General features: G+C 38.5%; 1 protein-coding gene across 6 annotated transcripts in view; it reads left to right on the top strand.

Moving 5' to 3' along the window:
- HMGCLL1 (3-hydroxy-3-methylglutaryl-CoA lyase like 1) overlaps window positions 1-1,975 on the top strand; it is a gene marked incomplete at both ends in the record, with an annotated part of 136,236 nt that extends 134,261 nt beyond the window's left edge. For all 6 annotated transcript variants that reach the window (XM_079713016.1, XM_079713018.1, XM_079713017.1 and 3 more), the window contains one exon: window positions 1,874-1,975. In XM_079713016.1, coding sequence (XP_079569142.1) covers window positions 1,874-1,975 — 102 coding nt within the window. The remainder of the gene's footprint in view (window positions 1-1,873) is intronic.
- Window positions 1,976-19,517: the final 17,542 nt, after the last annotated feature.

The raw sequence follows: 19,517 nt of genomic DNA on the forward strand, positions 1-19,517 counted from the left end.
TCTCGTACTCTTCTCTGCTGACAGTGCCTCATTCCTCTTACTTCTTCTCAAGGACTCATACTGTCTGTACAAGCCTCAGGTCAGGATCTACCTCCCTGGCACCCTTCCCTGACACACTCCTCTCCACTTGTTTCCATACCCTTTTCCTCAGTGGGTTGACTACCCTGCAACTCTGCCCTCACAATCATCCGAGCATCTCTCTCTCTCAGTGACTTTAGTAGTGGAAATGCTGGATTTCCTGTTTAGGGCTCCATATTGCCTGCTTGACCACAGGTACCCTCAAGACAGAAACCATATTCTGCGAGAAGTTCTTGAAACCCCAAAATGGATCATAGTACATGAGACATATTTAAGCACCTGGTTTAAGTGCTAAAAGATTCAAGAATAAATGCAACATTATTTCATAAAGGTATCTGTTCATTAAATAAAACGGTAGAGGAAGGCCAAAACAGAATCCTTTAGTATGATACCAACCAATCCCACTGCATAATTACTATAAATGTCCCACTGCATAATTACTATAAATGGAATTACTGGAAAGCAAAGAAGAATGCTGCTGACTAAAATCTTGTTATCTTTTGTTAGATGTTATTCAGAAATGAAAGACATACATGTAGCTTATTATTTACAAAATTTACATATTACTAGATTACGGATGTAAAACCAAAATCTGCCTAACAGATACTCCACCCAAAACCATTACCATGACAAAACCAAAGCACATGTTAGCACCCTAAAAACAACTTCATAATAAAAAGAAACAGTGAAAATTACTCACCTGTCATTTTACAAAATATTTTTGATGATTTTTAAACAGAAGTAAACTACAAAGAAAACAGTGCCCTAAAAGTTTCTAGAGAGAAATGACTACCTATATTAAAATGATGACCTCTTTTTGATCACTTGTATGAAAAGCCCCTATGAGTATTTATACTTGTGTGTTTTAAGAAAATGACAAACTTACATAAATTTTAAAAACTACTCCTTAATAGCAAGGGAACCTGAGTCTGTTTGATTTTAAGTCCCTGTTGTTTCTAGTCTGTGTAGACGGAGGGCATAGGAGCTTATGAAATACTACATGGGGCAAATCTCTGGTTAATCCACCTAACACTGTGCCCCCGTTCCACCCTCCTCCCCCACCAGTGACAGCACAGGTGCAGGGTGGAAACCTCGATGGTGATATTTGGCTCCACCAAGCCCAAGATGACGAGCCTGCCTTGAACTTGGCCTTCATACCCAACTATCGATCTGTCATCCATGGATTTACCAAAGCCTTTGTTGATCCTACTTATGCTTTCAAACAGTACAAGCTCTCAGGCAAAAAAGTTCCAGATGTGTACTAAATACTACTTCATTTTATTGGACTACCTCCTTCAATTTCATGCCAGTAAGAGTGTTTCTAAACATGATTAAAAATTATACATTCATCTGTCCCATATTTCTTACAGCTTTATCAGGTTTGTTTCTTTATATACTAAGAGGAGTCCCCCCACCAAGTCCTTATCTTTGAACTCCTCCAAACGATTATCATTTTAATTGCCCTTCACTGATATTTTGTAGAATGTTTCTGGTTCCACTGTTGTCCTTTGTAGAGTTTAGGTATCAGCTTGAATTACACTGAGTTATTCAGGTGTGACTAGCCTATGGTTTTATAGGGTCAGATTCAAGATATGTTTTAATAAAGCAGAAAAATCTAAATCTACATAATTCACGGAGATAAATGTGGCCACCCCCCATCAATAATGAACAGCATTTTGTTTAGTAATTTTAAATGGTTAAGTAACTACTAATACAATTAAAAGGAATCCGTTTTGTCTTCTTTCTCCTTAACCCCCCTTCCCACCTGGTATCACTGTCATCTTTGTCTCACCAGGGTGTGAATCTTTACAAAGTGATGGAAGCTGGCGACTTCATCTGCAAAGCTGTGAATAAAACTACAAACTCTAAAGTAGCACAAGCCTCATTCAACGCTTGACTTGAATGTATTTGTGAGTTAAGGCTGAGAAGCTCCATTTCAGCTACAGATACTCATCTGAAAATCATTACTGCCAACTTGTTCTGAAATGTGAAATAATAGACAAGAGTGGGGGAAAAAAAGAGATACTTTGAAAAAGAATAGGCTGGATAGATTATGAAATTGATGGGAAGATACACCAATCATCAGGTGAATTGCAAGCCGAGGCTAAATAATAAAATTTGTGGACATGCTTTGAACTTGAAGAAAAGTCTACTCTTTTGCTCTTATAGAAATAACTTTTTAATTTAGTCAACGTGAAAATTGGCTTCAGATTTCCCTAAGTATCAAAAACTGTGTTAATACTTAATCAAGCTGGCTTAGCACAGCGTACATATCATCAGTAGTTTATGAGCTCCTGCATGGTGTGCAAAGTGTGTGGCCTCCATATTATATGTTATGTGCCTCTGGATCTCAAAGTCCCATTTGCCAAGTCAGTTAAATTATGGACAAAGTGCCAAATCTCCATCTGACCCTACATAATTTTTAGTGATAGAACTTTTATATTTCAATAATCTGTTAATTATTTCAGTGGCTTTATCTTGTTCCAAGAGGCTGTGGTCAGTGACAAGATGCCACACCCTGGAAACATATTACCTTCCATGTTTGTCACATGCATCCAGTTTACCTTGCTTTCCCTCTCATGAGCTGTAGTGAAAACCAGGATCATGTTACACGGCTTTTGAGAAACAAGAGGTACAACTTTCATCCCAATGTCTAAGTTGCAGTGATGAGAATAGAGTGATACATGTACTTTTATCATTTTCAGCTCACTTCCAAATTGTCCAAGAAATGTCACTGTGATCCTAAGAATATTAAGGCAGTTATTAAAATTCATGAAAAAAAACAACTTTTCCAGTGATTCAGTTTGATTAAATCACATCTGTTTGGGGTTGGCTTTTTATGGTTACTTTTAATGTTGAAGTGGCTGAAATTATATCTTTTTGCAATAGCATTGCCAGAAATAGCAAACATTAATATATCAAAGTTGAGAAGAGGCACAGGACGGCTATGTTAAGAAAGAAACATTTCTGTAACCTATGCAGATCGTATGGGGACAGTATTATTCCATGTGGATCTGAATCGTCAGTTTTATTATTTATGTAGACTTCTCCAACGATAGTCGGTGATCTTATCTTTGAATAAATTTGAATAGAATTTGAAATATGAAAGTGAGCATTGTGGGCTTTCTATTAAATATTCATCAAAACCACAGAAATAAAAAGAAATTCAAGAAAATAAGAGAAGTACTGATTATAACTACGTTAACTTTAAAGATACACAATCATAAGAAAAGGATCACAAGGGAAGCGTATTGGAAATTGACCAAAACTAAGTTCCTATGGAGAAGGCTAACGCTCAGGTCATGATGGGTGACAGAGCAGGAGCTTGTCACCAGAACTGAATGACTCTTTGCATTTGGGTTAGTGCTGGGGCAGGGTCAGTGCAGAGAGCAAGCAAAATTGCAGCTCTTTGTGGATCTGTTACATCGTCTCTTTTAAAGGAAGAACATGACACTGCACCCGGGGGCAGGGGTGGGACACGTGCCCTAGTGTGCACAGCAGGATACCTACCCATCTTCTGAGGAGACTGACTTTTCCTCTCTCTTATGCAACTGTGGAATTCTTAGTTTTGAGATGTTCGGCAAAGCATCAGTTGATGCAAACTGCTTATAGAAACAGTGAAGGACCAAACTTTGTTGTTTAGAAATAAAAACCACGGACTCTCCAAAAGGCAGAGCAAAGTTGTGAGAACCCCAGGTGCAGCCTAGCACACACTTACATGGCACACACATCAGTCTACCAGTTCGTATCCCAGAACACCTGGAAGATTCCTAATCACATGCAGCACAGGAAAAGTTTGTGTTTTAGGTATCTGTTATCCTTTCTCCACCCAAACTATCTAAACCCTTCTGCTAACTTAAAGAGAGCTTCTTTTCTGGTTTGGGGGGAAAAAATCACATAATCAGTAAATCTGCCTGAAGTCCATAGGCAGAATCCCCTCAAAGCTATGTTTCCACTAACCAGAAAACTTTGGAATTGTTGTAGGACCTACCCAAACAACCCACCCACATATAAACCCACACCCGGGTTTGCTCTGGGTGAAAGCTTAGGAATGGCAAAGAAATTATGAAATACATATAGAAGTAAACTTTTATGGCATCTGCCCTTTAAGACTACTGTAAAACGTAGAAATTTTCTAAATTCTGGATTCATGAAATTCATAAAGCAAAGAAACGGAAACTGCCTATGACTTGCTGAGAAAATTCAGAATGCCCTTTTATGCTCTCTATTCTGATCACTATAACATTTAATAAATACACTTTTAGCTACACTTATATGGCTATTCATTTCTATTTATGTGCATGAACTCCAGACATGAAAGTGACAGGTTACTTAGCATTGAATACGTAAGCCACCAATATCCCTATCATAGCAGTAAAGGAGAGATAAAATAAGGCCTGGGAACCCTCCAGAAATCTGTATTAAATAGGCACGTGAAGAATTGCTGTGAATACCCATGATCATTTGCAAAGTGCTTTTGTGGACTAGAAGATAGAAGTTTTATGCTTGTGTGGGGCAGGTTTAAAACTTTAAAAAGAATAGTTTTGGAGGTATAGAACTCGGGAGGAATGGGTGGGCTAGGGAGGAAGGCAGGGAGGGGGGATGCAGGATGGAAGGAGGAGGAGACGGTGGGGAGAGAGGGAGGGAGAGAAAGAGAGGGCTGAGAAACTGTATTTATGTCCTGCCTGTGAGCAGCTCCAGTGGAAGGCATCTCCTGTTCTGGTAGAAGCATCAGTTAGGCTGCTTTAAACTGCAGGCAATAGAAAACCTCAACTCCATGGGCTTAAGCAGCAACAGTTTTCTCAGATATCTCAGAAATATTGCTTTTCCACCATCATTTAGCTTCGTGACTCATTTATGTTACAAGATAAGAGTTTCTGCCCATTTCCCTGTTGGCACCTTTGGGCTCCTGCACCTGGGAGTTGCAAGATGGTTGTAGCACTTCTGGGCTTCACCCTTCCCACAGGGCTCAGCCTCTGCTGAAGGCTTTTTCTTCTGGAATGCCTGTTTTTAATCAATGAAGAGCATTTCCCCCACCCCATCTCAAACTTCCTCTCCTGTTTCACTGGGCAGAACATCACCATGTGCCCCTCCCTTAACCACTTACATGCGGAATAGACCATTAGGATACACAAGCCAAGGTTATGGGTGACCTTGAGTGGATCCGTGCAGTGGTGGGGAAAGAGGACCCTGTAGGAGCACGTTTCCTGGTGAGGCAGGGTGGGAGAATTGAAGGCAGAAGAGCTGACACCTCTCAGGAAGGAGTTGTATCCAAGTTCTCTGAAACTGGAGGAATGGATGGAAATAGAAAAAGTTTCAAACGTGAGAGGAGTAGGTTTCAAGGGGAAGGTAGTCCATCTTGCTAATTGGTCTCTATATTTTTCAGGAAGGTAGGAAGTGAGATCTGCGAGCATTTCAACTGGGGGTGGAGTGAGGGCTTGAGAAGAATGGTAACGTGTGAAACCCACCCAGAGCAGTATTAGAGGTTAATGTACTCTAAAAAAATAGTACAGATGAACTTATTTACAAAAACAGAAACAGACTCACAAACATAGAAAACAAACTTATGGTTACCAAAGGGGAAAGGTGGGGGGAGGGGAGATAAATTAGGAATTTGGGATTAACAGATGTACACTACCATATGTAAAATAAACAAGCAACAAAGATCCATGGTATAGCACAGGGAACTATATTCAATGTCTTACAATAACCTGTAATGGGAAAGAATAGAACAAAAAGAATATGGATATATACATATATACGTATGACTGAATCACTTTGCTGTATGCCAGAAACTAACAATATTGTAAATCAACTATACTTCAATTTTTAAAAAAAGGAAGTTAACTTACTCTATAACAGTTTTCCAGGGGCTGTTATGTGCTAAATCTAAGTCCACTTCCTGGTCCTCATGCTACCTTTACACATCTGTGTTCCACACACTTCCCCCTACTTGAAGCACTTCTTGATTTCTGTGACCCTGCTCTCTCCTGGGCCATACTACATCCTTGGTCCCAGGTCCTACCACCTCTTTCATTGTTTGGTCTCCTTCCTCTCTCCATTGTGTTTAACTAGAGACTCACAAATGCAAAATTGCCTACACCCCGCCCCCTCATCCAAATGTATTCTGTGACCAGAAGGGTTGTCATCACCTGGGAGCTTTTGGGAAAAGTAGAATCTGGGGCTCCACTCCAGACTGACTGAATCACCATCTGCATTTTTAACAAGATCCTTGCAGGACTCATATGTGTATTAAAGTTTGAGAAGCACTTGCCAGTTTGACACCTCCTCTCCGGTATTTAACAGGTATTGGAAGCTCCATGTATTCCAAGTACCTTGTGGCACTTCCCCTTGTGTGTTGTGTCCTACCCTGTTGTCTTTTCTCTGCTCCTGGAACAAGCCAGCCTGGGACCCATTGCAGGTCCTTTACCTGGTTATTCTCTCTTCCAGTCATGGGTCATGCTCCTTCCCTGGCTGTGATTTCTGGTCACTCAGGTCCTGACAGCATAAATACCACCTCCTTAGTGAGTCTTCCCAGACAACTCCAACTAAAGTAAGGCTTTAGTTACTTTCTCTCACATCAACTTGTTTCATTTAACTCCTTACTTGTTTATTTAGTTGTTTATTTTCTTTCTTTCCCCAAGAGAATACATGCTCTAAGAGGGCAGGGTCTTTGCTGTGTTTAACATTCTTACTTCCTTAGGGCCTGGTGTAATAGCTATCTATTACATGGTGGTTAGGAGAAGAAGGGGAGTATGTGACACAGATGTCATATCCCCTGCCACCTTCCTCCCCTTGACTCTGTTTCCTGGAAAGATCCAATTGTATAGGCTCATCATCCGGATTTCTCCAGGATGCTTGGATCGGAGACAGATTTCACCAATTTTCTATATGTGGTGTCCCTCAAGCTTATTATAACAGCAAATAAAAATATACACATCAATTGTGAGAAGGAGACACTGACCCAAATGCTCAGCCCCAGAAGAGAGGAGGTGTACTGGACTTACTGCCCATCCATCTGTCCTGAGTTGTCTTTGGCATCATCTGATCTATTACTTAACCGCTGTGCAACCTCAGTCGATTTGCCAATCCCTTTAAACCTCACTTCAAACTTCACTTCCTTTACATATAAAACTTGGATAATAATGGCACTTATTTACACAGCTGTTGGAAAGATTTCATGAAATAATGCTTACAAGTGTTTGGCAAAGTGCCCATAAGTGGTCAATAAATGTTAACTATCATCATTTTTATTGCCCCTTTCTAGGGCACTGCCCTGGAATGGAACTCCTCCTCCCTTATGAGTGGTTTGACCCTCATGGAGGCTCTCATAAAAGATCATCCTGTATTCTGTTCCATGAAAAGGGTGCATTGTCTTAAAAGGTCTGCCATGATCCTAAAAGAGACAGCTCACCATTAAACCCCAGAACCATGTAATCTTAAATTGGCACCAAATTTCCATGCTTCACTTCTTACACTACATCATTGAACTATGCCTTCTGAGCTGACTTTTCTGTATTTCATGGGACTGTAGTTACTGTAGGAACTTACTATGAGACTTTTGCTGAGTAACCCTGTCTAAAGAACATCATAACAGCCTTAGTCTCCATATCCTAAATCACCTAAAGACAGAAATTTCACAAACATTAGGAATTTATTCCTACTCTTTTGATGGTTGCATGATTGGATTGGTGTCTATTGCCACCTTGGAGCTGCCAGTGTTTCCTTGGTGGGTTATCAGGTTAGGCAGACTTCTCTTTTCTCCTTATTCTACAGAATATCATTCTACATGTTTTGATCATGAAGTCGTGAGCTTTGCTGAAAAAGACTATTGTTTGGTTCCATGGGAGCCATCCATTCTCTGACCTGAGCCATAGTACCAAGCTTATGTGGCTTAGGGAAGGGCTTATACCCTCCTAGGAATCAAATGGTAATATCTTACAACTTCTGGTAACTGTTTCATCTGAACTTTCCTTTCTACAGCTAGTTCTTTAAGATCATTGGTAAAGTAGACCAACAACATGTCACGGCTAACCACACCATTATCCTGAGTCGTCTGAATCTTGAAGAGCTGTCTCTCAATCAGATAGTTTCACAGTGGCCCCTCTCTATCTGTACATGGATGCTAATATATTGGATTGTTGGGCAGATATTCTGGAAGCTTTCTGAGAAGCACCACCTGCTTTTCTTTTTTCCCCCAAGAGCTTCATCTAGATGTAACTGGATCATCTGGGAGTCAGCTGATAAAATTCATATTCTGAATGTGTGTATGTTCCAAAGTAGAGGGGAAGCAATGAAATTGGAATACCAGTGTCTGGCTCTTCTTTTTTCTTTGTTCCTTCCTTCCTTCTTTCCTTCTGAAAATAGTTTATTTGGAAATGTTTCCATTTTTAGATTTATTTTTGCTAAAAACAATATATGCCTCCCCCATAAAAACTTCCTATCTTCTCACTATAAGACAACATTGGAAAATGACTCCTTCACTTTGTCTAAAAACCTTCCAACAAGAACCCCAGTAGTTTTCTTTGTAAAATCCATTTGCTTAAGATATAAAAGTCCAATTTCTTCTGGTAACTTTGTAAGAATAACTGATATATACATGGCAGCCACCTAGTGAATTTCAATAAAACCTTTTCTATGAAATTGGTGGATGGGACTTAAAACCTCAGTCATGGTTTTGTAAGTTTAGCCCTGGGTGCATTTCTGTTTGTACTCACCTATCTTTGGTAGCTTGCTTTCTTTCCGCCCAACTTTATTGAGATATAATTGACATGTAACATTGTGTAAGTTTAAGATGTACAATGAAGTGACCTCATGCACTGATATATTACAAAATGATCACCACCATGGTGTTAATTAATACCTCCACCATGTCACATAATTACCATTACTATTTTGTGATGAAAACATTTACAGTCTACTCTCTTAGCAACTTTCAAGTATATAATATAGTATTATTAAGCTCATAAGTACACAGAACAGGTTGGTGGTTGCCAGAGACAGGGAATGGGGAGTGGGCAGAATGGGTAAAGGGGGGTCAAAAGCCACAAACTTCCAGTTATAAAATAAGTAAGTCATAGGGATGTAATGTACAGAATGGTGACAGTAGTTAATAATATTGTATTGCATATTTGAAAATTGTTGAGAGTAGATCTTAAAAGTCCTTATCACAAGAAAAAAAATTGTAATTATGTATAGTGATGGATGTTAGCTAGATTTATTATGATGACTATTTTGTAATATACACAAATATTAAATCATTGTGTTGTACAACTGAAACTAAAATGTCAATTATACCTCAATAAAAAAATAATAAGTATTTATTGAGCACCTACTGTACAATTAGGATTGTATATGTCTGTGACTAATGAGAATACAGAGGTACATGGTTGCAGTTATTTTTCTAATGCCTTAAATAATAAAATGTCTGACTCCATTTTTTACACATGACCACTGATAGCATTTAAGTACCCCCATACCCCATTATCCTTCTGTGCCGGATCTGGTCAAGCTCTTAAGAAAGCCCTGGTGCTCTGTCCATTGGTGCTGGAGGGGAAGTTCAAACCATGCCATCACCAGCAGGTAATTTCAAACTGCGCAGGAACCACCCCGCCCCTTGGCTCTACTCCCCAGCACAGTAAAGCCCAGGGCCATTCACCCCTTCCTTCCAGAAGCCATTTTCAGACCTGCTTGAATATCTTCCCTGATCTTCTCAGAAAGAATCCCTGTGTGAGAAATACATCTCTTCATGCCCTCTTGGTGTGTTTGGCATTATCATTCTCCACATCTGAACTCGTTTTGGTGGAGGCCCATCCCATCTATGTGAGTAGATAGCATTACACCCTGTAATGCTATCTTCCTGCTTCACCACAGTGAAAGCAGATTATTTTTCATTTTTATGCTGGTTTCCTCATGGTCCCAATATGGCTTCTGTAGCTCCAGTCTTTATATTCACATTCAAGGCCAGAAGGACAGACAATAAAAGACTTGGAGCATCTGTCTCTTTTTCTCAGGAAAATTGTAACTTACTCATTGACATTGGCCAGAACTGTGCCACATCACTGTGCTTAGCTGCTAAAGTCAGGGAATTCAAGCATTTTACTTGAGTATATTTCCACCCCAAACAAAATCATAATTCTCTGTATGGACATGCATGAGACTGGATCCCGGGAAAGCAACTGTCTATATCAACCAGGCTAAAGAGGAGCCTGGGATATAATAATGAGCAAAATGACCAGTGGTCCCTTATGGAACTGTCTGATGGCGGGGATCATAGAAAGTATCATCAAGTGTCAATTACATGTGTAATAAGTGCCATGAAGGAGAAACTAATCTTTAAATTTGTATGGTAGAAGGTATGACCTTGTCAAGTATTTCCATCTGTAGGACATGATTCAAGAGATGAGACCTGAAAAAAGAATTAAGTTGCTAAATAGTAGAAGAGGAGGGAAAAGACCATTTCATGTTGAAGGGAACACTATGTGTAAAGACCCTTTGGAAGGAAGGATGCATCTGGGAAACTCAAAGAATATGGCAGAAGCACAGGGGAAAATGGGGGAATGTGGGTGTGTGGACGCAGCTGGTTGATAAAGAGCTCAGAAATTATAATATGCAGAAATTCAGATGGGCAGATACTTGGGAGTTATGTTTAGAGGCTCAAACTTCTTCCACACCCAGGTGCTCATGAATAAGACATAGCAATCAATCTTTGCATCTATGTATTTGTTTGGTAAAAGAAGGCAGACATTTAAAAAGGGCTAAATTACTTAAGAGGAATTAATTTTGCCATGTGATATGTCATTATTCCAGTAAATGTTTCTCAAACCGCACTCAATTCCTTAGGTCTAAATAAATATAAAAAAGAGACGGATGTATCTTTCCTCCTATTGACTTTCTGTTAAGAAGCATTTGGAGTGAGAACCATATCTTTTAAATTTTTTAAAGTTACCTTGATATTCCTGTAATGGGAGGAAGGGAATGAATGGTCAACTCCTCCCCCATTATTGCCTGTCAAGTTGATTTTTTCCTGGAGATGCTCTAGTAACACAAGAGAAAATTATGTTCTCTTTGGATCTGGATACTCAGTCATGAATCGGAGGGTAAAATTGTAAAATATGTTTCAGAAAACAAATAGGGTATAGTAACAAACTAGAGATGTGTCATGAAGTTGAAATGATGAATAATTAACACGACTTTGTGTTGTCCTGCTTTGCACTGGATGATAAACTAAATATGGAAGAACTTGAAAGACTATGTTTTGGGAACAGTAAGGAAAAAAAAGGATAAATTATCCCATAATTAGATTTTACTTGACTCTGAAGAATGTTTAGTAGACTTAGCATTATGCAGGGTTCAACCTAGGAGATCTTTAAAGAATGGTTGAATCATTTGACACAAAGTGAATTTATGTATTTGATAAGAACATCTATAAGCCCTGGTCTACATAGCTTTAAGTTAAAGTTTTATGTCTTGTTTTCTAGAAGTATCATTTAAGGAAATAAAGTATGTCTTTAAATTTCTTTGTGACCCTCAAAGTACCTAAAACAGTGATCACAAACTGCTGTTGTGAATTTCTTTATATGATGTTATAATATTTTTGTCTTTATGTTGGCCTTTTTCAGGAATACTGGCCTTATTCTGGACAATAACCTGTATTAGAGGTTTTCAAATCTGCAGTTCTTTGTAGAATCATGTCAAGGTGAACAAATAACAAGTACTTAGGATGGAATTAATAACAGTTTTATTGATTCAAGGTGCTTTGCACCAGCTGTCAAACACGGACCAGAGTCCTTAGCTATTCTTCACTCTGAATTCATAAAGAATAGTGTCCCTATATGACAATTTTAATTGGAAGCATATTTTTCCCCCATAAAGCAAACTCTGGGTCACAAGTGGTAACCTGAAAGATTGCTCCACCATATGTTATCCCCAGAAAATATATTCCCCCAAATATCACGATACACAAGGGGCAAAGATTACATAAGTCTTAAGATAAACTTCCCATCAAGTCAGTTTACCATAAACTGAATGGTTGGGTTTCAAATGAAGGCAAGATGCAATTTAGACTCTGGTATACATTAGGACAATGAAAATTATGTTATCCACCTGCTTGAGGGCCTGTTTCTTTCATGCTAAACTTCCTAGTATGTATGTTTCAAGATATTCAAGGATGAACATAATGTATGGTTATATATTCTGGAAACCAGAAAATGTAAGGCTTTTTATTATAGTAAAGTTAAATTTATAGTACTTCTTATTTTCATAGACTTTAAAAGAAGTCTATTATAACATAATTTCAATTCTCATAAGAAGAAATTTTAACAAAAGATATTTTCTACATTAATGTTTACTCATAAGTACAAATGAAATTATTTTTGAATGTTGATGTGTAATCTATTAAGTACTAAGTATAATTTTTTTTTAATTTCATGAGGAAATTTTTAAAAATTGTAAGCCTTCAAAAATGGTCAGCTTCAAGATATAAGTTTTCAATTCTGATAAAAAATATTTCCATATCCCTGCCTGGGCATGAATAGTTATCTACAAGACTCCAAATGCCTGCCTTCTATTATATAGTATAAATTAATCATAATATGTCTTAGTCAGTTTGGGCTGCTGCAACAAAGTACCATAGACTGGGTGATGTATAAGGAATAAAAATTTATTTCTCACAGCTCTGGAGGTTGGGATTGTGAGATGTGAGTGCTGGCATGTTTGGATTATGGTAAGAACCCTCTTCCAGGTTGCAACCTGCTGGCTTCTTGCCTTGTCTTCCCATGGGGGAAAGAATGCTAGGGATCTCTCTGGGTCTCTTTTATAAGGGCACTAACCCCACTCATGAGGACTCCACCCTCATGACCTAAATGACCTCCCAAAGGCTCCACCTCCAAATACCATCACACTGGAGGTTAGTATTCCAGTATATGTGTTTGGGGGAGATACAACCATTCCATTGAGATTCAACCATTCTGTTGATAGTAAACTTGAAATGAATACATTTGCATGTTGCTTTCCTGTCAAATTCAGGATACCAAGTAATGAAAGTGCAAAGGGATGTGTTGCCAAAATGTTTTAATGTTGCCTCAATTGATATTAATTATTATTTAGTCTAAGTCACCCCTACTTGACTTTCAGCCCTTGGCTGTCATGTCCAGGTCCACCACAAGACCTGGTATAAAATAGTGTCTAAAGTTAGGGTTAGGGTTAGGGTTAGAAGAATGCCTGTTTTAGAAGAATGCCAGGTTCTGAAGAATTATTTAAATAAATGCTACCTATTTTGATAGACTGTATTGTTACCCCCAAATATTCCCTGGGCCTCTCTGGAGGAAGATTATACTTCACTGATTCAGGCAGCTATATGACTTGTTTTGGCCAATGAAATGTGAGTGGAAATGACAGGTATTATCCTTGATGGAACGTTTAAGACCCAATATGTACTTTGTTACAATCTCTAATTTACCTCTGGTACCAGTCTGGAGAAAAACTGCTTTGTCAGCCTGGACCTCCCCATTATGGCGTCAGAGCTTCCGTGTAATGACCTTTGTTATTGTAATCCACTGACATTTCATGATTGCTTGTTACTGTAGGATAACCCAACCTATCCTGTTTGCTACACTTATTACTAGGAGTGTTATCATAAATAAGGTAGATAATGAAGGCAAATTCAAATATATATTGGAAAATAAAAATATCATAAAAGTCTGTATAACCAGAGGTACTTTAAACGTAAATCAGTTCCTAAGGGGAATCACACTACTTCTAGTTCAGAAATCTCAACTATGCCCTGTGGACTTTAACAAAAAAATTTTACATTTGACAAGCAAATTAAATCCAATGTGGGGAAATTGTTTGATTTGGGGGCTTCTCTGATTGACCTGTGGTGATGATAATTCCAGTGATCTACAAAACTACAACCTCCGAAGGCCTAATCTGAATAGACCTGCAAGCATGGTCTCATAGGTGGTTTTATATTCGGGGTTCTCCCCTGTAATAGGCACCCTCTTGTCTTCTGCCTGCAACAGAGTGGAGATAATTCAGAAAATGGAAAAAGAGGGAAACAGGGCCAATTTGTCAAACCCTCTGGCACCTTGTTCTCTTTTTTTTCTTTTTTCTCTTCTCATTTCTTCTCATCACCTCATTTCTTTTCCTCTCATTTCCCTTGTCTTTATTTCCTCTCTAATAACTTTAGTTTTTAGTTGAAACATTGTATGTCTGTGATAGAAACATAATGGAAAATCTTAAGCCATCACATTTTTTTTTTCATTTTCCTTGAATCGTGATTCTCTACAGCTCCAAAACCAGTAAAGCAACAAGTCTCCATTACTCCTGAAAAAGACTGGGTACAGTCTTAGAACAAAGGAGTCATTGTTCAGTTGGAGCTTAAAATCTAGCCTTTTCAAGTACTTAAAGGAACAATTGCATTGAAAGCCAGGCTTTGTGAAGAGAATACGCTTTCTAAGTTCTATTGATAAAACCGTCCTTGTATATATCATGATCCAACTCTGGCAAACTTGAGTCGTAAAGTTGCACTAAAAGATATAGCATAAAAAATATGGAGGGCATAGGGCAAGAAAAGGCCACTTTAGATGGTGACCTTGGAGAGATGGAGGAGAGAGAAAGGCATAGGTGAGAGTTTAAGCTTTGGCATCCTGCCCCAACTCCTTCCTAACCACCACTCCCCGCGTTACACCGTCACAATCCCATCCCATCCATGAGAGATCTCACTGGGTGTTAGGGACCAGGGCGGAAATGAGGAACAGTGTTTACACCCATATAAGTTTGGGGAAAATCCCAGTATAAGAGGCCTTACTTCTTTTGTCTCAGCAAAGTTGTACACTAATTATATTGCCAAATATAGTTGCACTGGAACTCTAGCAGGACAGGAGCCATGACTGAAGGAAGGATTTGAAGTTAGCTTCAGCAACATGGTGCATAATATAGTTATGTGCAAAGAAAGTAGATGGCTTTTTTGCTCCTCAGAGGAATGCAAGAATGCGGAGGCCCTCTCTAGGGAGCCAGAAGAGGCCCAACCTAAGAGGAAGAAAGCTGCCATATATGGGAGCCTCAAAACTGAAAGCCATGAAAAGGAACCACGGTACCCAAAGTAGCAGGGTGGACCAGCCATCCTCAGCAGACTCTGCTGCAGTGTGACCAGAGACCAGACAGGATGGTCACTCACAGCAGACACTAGCAAAGATACAGAAGGCAGCACGCATATACCAAAGCATACTCTACATTCATAAATATACCCTCTTGGAGAGGGAGAGGAGAGAAAGAGGTGAGATGTCCTCGAACTGGGAATTCAAAGTTAAAATAGCTGATTCATTTTCCAAGAGGACCGAGTTCAGGTGAATAAGCATTTTGGTTACCTTTCTTGGCAACTTTAAGATATGTTTCTCATCATTGGGGCTTAATGAGACCAGACCATGCATAAATAAACGTAAATATCCATTACCATTACATACATGCTATAATATGTTGTAAGGCAATAGTATAATGTTTGGATCCTTTCCTGTTTTTAAAGTGGCTTTGGTTACTCAGACCTGTTTCCTATGTTCCTATGTGAGACCAATTACCAATTAAAATATTAGAGCTGCCACTATCGTAAATTTAGTCTTAATAACAAAGAATATCCCCAAGAAACATACTCTGAACAGCAGAGGATGAGAATGTGGTTTTATAAAATGGTATCCTGACAGATAAGAGGGACTATTTGTCTTCTTCAACCCCTAAAATATTTAGATTATAATTTTGTATACTTATGCCTCCCAGTCACTCAAAGAAGATGAATAAGCTGAAATACAACTTGCAGAAGGCAACTTCTCTAGGTGTTGCCTGTCCAAACATGGGTTACATGCATTACATCAGACACCCACACTAACAATGTTCCCTTCATGCTTAGTCCATAGGTTTGGTAGTCCCATAACCAAAATCTGGCTATTCTTACCAATTTTCTGAATATTTATATAAAAATATAAGTTATTTGCTAATAGTTCTCTCTACTTTCTCTTTTTTTCTACTGAATGATTCAAAGACTCAAACATGTATTTTTAGACATGATTGGAAATCAAGATTAATTCTTTTTTTTTCCATAGCTTTATTGAGATATAATTGACATGAAACATTGGGTAAATTTAAGAAGTACAATGTGATGATTTGATACAATTATATATTGAGAAATGATTGCCACACTAGGGTTAATTAACACCTTCATCACCTCACATAATTACCATTTCTTCTGATCTACTCTCCTAACAACTTTCAAGTATAACATATAGAATAGTTAACTACAGTCACCATGCTGTACATTACATGCCTAGAACTTATTCATCTTATAACTGGAAGTTTGTACCCTTTGCCCACCATGCCTCCATTTTGTCCAGACTCCAGCCCCTGGGAACTACCACTCTACCCTCTGTTTCTATAAGTTCAGCTTTTTTAGATTCCACATATCAGTGAGATCATGCGGAATTTGTCTTTCTCTGTCTGACTTATTTCACTTAGCATAACGCCCTCAAGTTCCCTCCGTGTTGTTGCCAATGACAGGATTCTCCTTTTCTTATGGCTTAATAATATTCCTGTGTGTGTGTGTCTGTGTGTCTGTGTGTCTGTGTGTCTGTGTCTGTGTATCTGCTTTATCCATTCATCTATAGATGGACACTTAGGCTGTTTCCATATCTTGGTTACTGTGAATAATGCTATAATGAACATGGGAGTGTGGATATGCCTTCATGATTCTGGTTTCATATCATTTAGGTATATACCCAGGAGTGGGATTGCTGGATCATATGGGAGATCTATTTTTAATTTTTTAGGAACCTCCATACTGTTCTCCATAGTGGCTGTACCAATTTACATTCCCACCAACAGTGCAGGAGGGTTCCCTTTTCTCCACATACTCACCAACATTCACCTCTTTTCTTTTTGATGATGACCATTCTCAGAAGTGTGAGGTGGTATCACCTTCAATGTCTAATTGTCTTCAGGCTGATAGCTTATGAGATAAGGAATGTACTTATGTTACTTTATAAGTTATTTCACTTGAAATGCATTTGTGAAAGAGAATGGGATGTGAAATGACTAAAAGCGTGGATCTGAATGTTCTTATGGGCAGTGTCTCTTTGTTAGCCATTTTACAGCATTCTGCTGCTGATTTCTCCTTTCCTGAAGTTCTTTCCCTCCCGTCCTTTATGAAACTTGAAAACATTAGAGGAAAGAAAGATGGCAGGAGTGGAGGGAGAAAATATGGAAAATGATTAATACCTGTGATGAAAGAAATTTACAGTATTTGTAAGACAACCAGATGAATGTGTAAAATGATATTTTGTTTTCTTTATTACCTAGTTGTACACTTGAAATAAGAACTACCATCATGGGTGGAATACACCTTATAATTTGTACAATGAACAATCCTCGTGAATTTCAATACTTCTGCCAACAATGCTGAGCACTCCCCCTTCTGCTCACTCCTGATCCTCACTCCTACACCCCCTTCTGCACGCCCCCAGTTCTAACAAGGTTCAATACAAACATGAAATGCTAGACAACATGTTCCCATCAACATTTTCACTCTTCCAAATACCTCAAAACTGATCTTCAAACATCGGAAGACCTCTACTATTGAGGTCTCAGGGGCATTAACAAATTTTGGTTTCCTATTAAATACCTTTAAATTCTACTGTTTTAGTCCAGTTGTTTATTGTTTGCAGAGAAAAATTTTGATGGCATGATCCCAAAAGAATAGGTGTCTCTGAAGCTTGCTCTTAGCAGAACATCTATAACTTCTGAATTTCCTCTTTGTGGAAATTTTGTTTCCCAATGTTTTTCTTCAGAGCTTGTATCTCACCTTTACCTTCTAAGCATGACCCTTCTGTCCTGATGGTACACTTATTTGGCATCAGGGACCCCTGATGTTTTATTTTATTATATCTGGAAACATTGTATACTAATACATTGTCTACTAATACTAATCTGGGAAACATTTATTTAACCTTTCTAGTGCTACTGAGTCAGAGGTTCCCAACACAGATGAGTCCTCTGAAGTGCACCTCTGCTTGGATGTCAGTTCCTACAAAAAACCCAGACAGTAGTGTTTACATCATCACTCACCGGATCCTGTAACTTGACGGTCAGTAGTACAGCCTTCAAGTGTTTCCCCTGCCAACGAATGGATGATCTCCATGTTTCTGGAAAAAGATTTACTGGAAGATGAAATGTTCTTGCCTACACAAACCAAACAATATTGTTTTCTACCAGACAAACTGTGTTCGTTAATGAATAGAAAAAAAATCCTGAATTGGGAGAACTTGAGCTCCTTGACAGCCTGAGAAACACTGTTTTAGATTTGGGCTCTTTAGTTGCAAAGAGCCCAGTGAAAAATAGAACTTAAGCCCAAACTGTTTAGTTTATTTGTTTGAGGTCATGAGAGGCATCATTTAATTTACAAAGGAGATAGTCTAGACTTTTGTAGCAGAAACTGTTGACTACGTACCCAAGATCCCTCTCCTGTTCATCCTTGCTAAGTAGAACTCTGATTTTACTTGGAAATTCACCCTTTCCTCAGGTGATTCAGGGATTAGACTATCAATTATGGCAATTTGAATTCCTATATTTCCACATCTTCTTATAAAGTCTGACCTGTGCCAGTCATTCATTGACTATGAAAAGGATGGAAAAGAGAAATTTGAGTCCTGGAAGGTATCACTGAACTGCTAAGTCAACCGACCTTTGAGATGTTCTGCTTTGGACCTCTTGATATAGGAAATATTATGTATTCCTTATCGTTTAAGACATTTTATTACAGGTAAAAGCATCTAATTACTAGACATGTAATCTAGGTTGATATAGATGGTACTTTAGAGAAGAATATTTAAAACAGGTATTTCCTGGTTGTTTATGTACAAAAATGACACAATTACAGCTGGGATAAGTGATTGGCAGTAGAGTTTAGGAATTAAGATAAAAGATTCTAAAATCTGCTATACCTGTGTTCAATTACTAATTTTTATATTGACTAGTGTGAGACTGAGAAATTGCTTAATCTCTTTATTAGTTATTACTTCACACTCCATCTCCCCCTTTTCTGCTCAACACAAACATATTTCTAAAAGCAACTTGACTTTCGTCCTCTGTTTTCTAGGGCACAGTTCTTTTCCCAGGCATTAGCAAGCCTGCAACAAATGGCAGTGACTTTGAGATGGCAAGACCTACATTCTCTTCACATAACTAAGAGAATTAGAAGCCACTGGAATATGGAGAGCTCCTTGAGGGAGCTTTGTGACTCACCAAATTATTTTTCCCTGTTTGGAAAGACAAAGGATGGCTTTTCCATTATTCCAAGTAAATATAGCCAAATGTTAACTTTAAATTTGATTTAATGTAGACAATTTGATCTGAAGTATAGTGAAGAGCAATAGATCTGATACCAACAGGTAGAAAAT

Source organism: Hyperoodon ampullatus, assembly GCF_949752795.1.
Source record: "Hyperoodon ampullatus genome assembly, chromosome: 10".
NCBI classification, from domain to species: Eukaryota; Metazoa; Chordata; class Mammalia; order Artiodactyla; family Ziphiidae; genus Hyperoodon; species Hyperoodon ampullatus.